Below are 3,789 nucleotides of genomic sequence, written 5' to 3' on the forward strand. Positions count from 1 at the left end.
AAAAGAGGAAAAAAAATTTTTTTTTTAAGAATTTTTTTGAAAACCCCACCCTTTTTTTTTTTTTTTTTTTTTTAGTTAGTTTAGTTAGTCAAGTTTATTTGTATACCGCATTTCATTAACAAGGCAGTTCAAATTGCTTTACATGAAAAACATAACACAATAACCACTTATAAAAACAATAAACATTGCGTTTTGTAAAATACTATCATCAAAATCAAGAATAATCATTATAAACATATATTTTGTATATTCCAGTTGTTTTTTTTCAAAGAGATCTGTAAACCTTTATTAGTATTAGTATTAGTATTAGTTGAGTCCTTAATTATTATTCTGTAATTTATGGAGAACCTATTGCAAACTTTTCCACTTAGGACAATAAATGATGATGATTTTAAAAATTTCTCTGTTGATTAGGTTTGCACATTTACTTAGTTTAGTCAGTCCGAGCAGTCTATCTACCAAAGTGAATGTAGGTCCATAATCTGCCCAGTAATAAGGTTTCTTCACTAATGTCAGTTAAAACCTGACCTTTAGCTGCTGCCCAATAGCTAAATGTTACTAGTTTGCCAGTGGTAAAGGTTAGTTTGTTTTTATCTTCCTCTGCAGGCCTACCTGTACTCAACTGAGCTTCAGAAGCGTATTGAGCAAGATCTTAACATCGTTATCCAGAAACAGACTGCTCTGCTGCAGGAGGAGCGGAGCCGGTGAGTGACAGGCACTTTGTGCTTTACCTAATAAAGAAACTCCTCATGTTTTTGTGTTCAAAAGTAGCATGCACTCAGTTATTTAAAACATGCTTAAATGCTTCACATCAGCAGTAGTTGTAACATAGTTACATCTCTAATTTTTAAGCAACTATGTAGCCTAATATTAAATAAACCTTGTATAAACTTGTTTTTTCCTTTTCCAAATTGCCTAAAAATATATCAGCGTGGGCAGAGTCGGAGAGAACTGTGTGAAGATTTTGTAATCTGTCAGATCTGGTTGATACTGAATATAACTTGACACAGTTAAGATGTCTGTCATCTAAATGCATCCTACTTAGAGAAGCTTCAAGAGAGTGTTTTTTTATTATTGTTATTTGATATGACATGTTGTTTGCAGGAGTGCCAGCCTAAGCCAAGTCAACTCTCTGCTACGGGAACAACTGGACCAGGTAGACATTGTCAACAAGGGCCTAATGGAGAGCTTAAGGAAGATCCGCGAAGATGCTCAGCGGTTTCATACTCGCCTGCGCAGCGAGAAAGAGGTGGGGGGAGGGAGCACTTAAATGAAGGGCTTGAACTTAAAAGGCAAAGGGAAAGTTCAAGTTCACCCCTTAGTGCTGAAAAATTGCACAATTAAACTCCTGCTGAGTTCACATGGGGTTGGAATTCCATTCATAGCCAGTTTCTTGAATTTACTCTCGTTCCCTGTTCATTTTTTTTATTATTTTTTTTGAGTTGTTGTTTCCTGTGAAAACATTCCAGCTGCTGAGAGGGAGGGAAAAAAATTGTGCAAACAATCCAGCTCTCCTTGCTGTAAAATGTTCTACATCTGTGGACTGAGGGAAATCCAATTAGCTCTAAACGTGCCAGGGCGAGTCTAGGAGTTCCAGCGTTTGCATGTGTTTAGGGATGACAATAAAATGGAAACGTTGCAGTAAGCAAGCCACAACAACTACTGCAGGCTTTTTCTTCATGAGATCCCGGCGTTGTGTCTGCAGACGTACGCCTCCCGGTCGAGTCGTGAACAGGCTCGTGTCAGGGCACTGTGGCGCCAGGCCGCCTCCCTGCGGAGCACTTTCACCCAGTTAAAGACTTTCACTGACAGGTGAGTGGGGCGAAGAGCCAGAAATTCTCCAGCAATTTTTGGGTATGCGAATAGCCCCCACCTCGTCTGTGTTTCACTCTCATGACTGCAACAGCATCTCTGATCGAAGGATCAAAGCGGAGCAGGTCATCAGGGTGAGCGTTCACCCCACCCCCGCCGCTTATTCTTTCCTCAACCGGGACAGATGGCTCAGTGTCGTTATTCACTGTAAAAATCATCTATCAGAAGAGAATTTGAACTCTTAAACCCGTGAAAGCCCCTTAGCGTTTAACTACCATAATAAGTGTTCAGAACAGTGTTTAGCTTTAATAATAGTTGCTCATTATAGTAGCTGTTTCTCATCAGATGATTTACAACAGTTCAAAATTACCCTGATAAAGAAATTAATTAAATTAACATTCTGGCTCAGAAATTTTTAGCTCATTTGTCCTTGCACTGCAAAAACATTCTAAGTGTTTATGTCTAGTTTCTATTGCAAATACAAAATAGCTCCTATATTTTGCAGAAAAGTTGCTTGTAATTTAGTTTTGTCTTATTTCAATTGTACCAAGACATTTGCTTTAGAAACTAGACCAAAAATACCTGGTTAGATTTTGTTTTTGCAGTATGTCAGTTCAATAGTTCAACAATTTTTATGTATTGTTCATAATCATATGACTCTTTCCAATAGGGCGCTGTCTGATATGCGAAGTGAATGTGCTGCTGTTAGTCAACTGCTGCATGCTGCATGCCAGAACTTGGAGACCAGAGTACCAGAAAAGAGTGGGTCGGAGATGTCAGCACTGGAGATGCAGCTGAAGGACAAACTGAAGGAGACCATGCAGCTTCAGGTTTCCTGGGATGCAGAGAAAGTTGAACTAAACTCCAGGCAAAGCCATAGCAGTCTTTCTACATGGCCATATTTCTTCAAAGCAGTTACATCACACTTTCGAAAGCCCAGAGATGCTAGAATATTCTTTAAAATGCAGAAACAGGAATCTGTAATTTGCTCATCTGTTTGAGTCTTTAGCAGACACAAACACAAATCTAATCTTTTTTGGTACCAATATTTACCAATCCTGCTTAATCTAAAAACTCAGGCTCAGTCTTTCCATGGAAGGATGGGTCACAGCTCATCCAAGGTTTTTTTAAAAGCGTTGATGCAATGTCGGAGAAAAATTTAGGGAGTATGAGGAAAAACTGAGCGTCACAAGGCTGTAGCTGGAAACCATTGTTGAATGTGTGTGACCTTCACATTTCAGGCAGTGCAGTGTGAGAACACATGAGAATCTAGCAAAAGTAGCTAGCAAAGAGATACATATTCTTTTTTTAGCTTCGTTTTTATTTTCAGTTGACCATTTTCAAGCCCAAACTTTTCAAGGTTAAGGTCTCTGCAAGTTCCAAGCAGCTCAAGGACATGGATAAGTATGTCTAGACCTTGACCCCGGAGGGTTCATCATTCTAAACCCTCCATCTCTACAGTGAAGCATGGTGGTGGAAGCAGCATGCTGTGGGAATCATTTTCTTCAGCATGGCTAGGTACTCTGGCCAGAGTTGATGGAGATAAATGCATGACAATCCTAGAAGAGTTCGGTTGAAAATCTGAGGCAATTTTTACATTTTTAAACTGATGTGACTTATTCCCTCGATCCATTCTGACTAAGCTTGAGCTATTTTGGGAGTAAGAATGGGAAGAACATTTCTCCCTCTTAATAGGTAAAGCTGGTAGAGACTTGAATACTTTCGTAAGGCACTGCATGCGCATATATATATATGCGCATGCATATATATATGCATGCGCATATATATATGCGCATGCATATATAAAAGAAAATCCTGTGAGATGGCACTTATAACGTTATAGCTGCACATGCAGCTTCAGGGCTTTGGGTGACTTTTGGGTAGCAGCGGCACTCAGGTGGACCAGCTATCGTAGCATGAGCCACTTTCGACACAGAGTTAACAGGGCAACCTGTTAACTCTGTGTCCACCTGACAC

At 39.5% G+C, this 3,789-nt stretch overlaps 1 protein-coding gene across 1 annotated transcript in view; it reads left to right on the forward strand.

Moving 5' to 3' along the window:
* Positions 1 to 1,364, forward strand: part of LOC106959713 (rootletin-like) — a 17,164-nt gene extending 15,800 nt beyond the window's left edge. Inside the window, exons 4-5 of the mRNA XM_015052469.1 lie at positions 607 to 704; positions 1,105 to 1,364. Of these exons, the coding sequence (XP_014907955.1) occupies positions 607 to 704; positions 1,105 to 1,270 (264 nt within the window). The 3' untranslated portion in view covers positions 1,271 to 1,364. The remainder of the gene's footprint in view (positions 1 to 606; positions 705 to 1,104) is intronic.
* Positions 1,365 to 3,789: the final 2,425 nt, after the last annotated feature.

The sequence above is a fragment of the Poecilia latipinna genome, unplaced genomic scaffold (genome assembly GCF_001443285.1).
Source record: "Poecilia latipinna isolate Pla-1442-1.1 unplaced genomic scaffold, P_latipinna-1.0 Scaffold1112, whole genome shotgun sequence".
Taxonomy (NCBI): domain Eukaryota; kingdom Metazoa; phylum Chordata; class Actinopteri; order Cyprinodontiformes; family Poeciliidae; genus Poecilia; species Poecilia latipinna.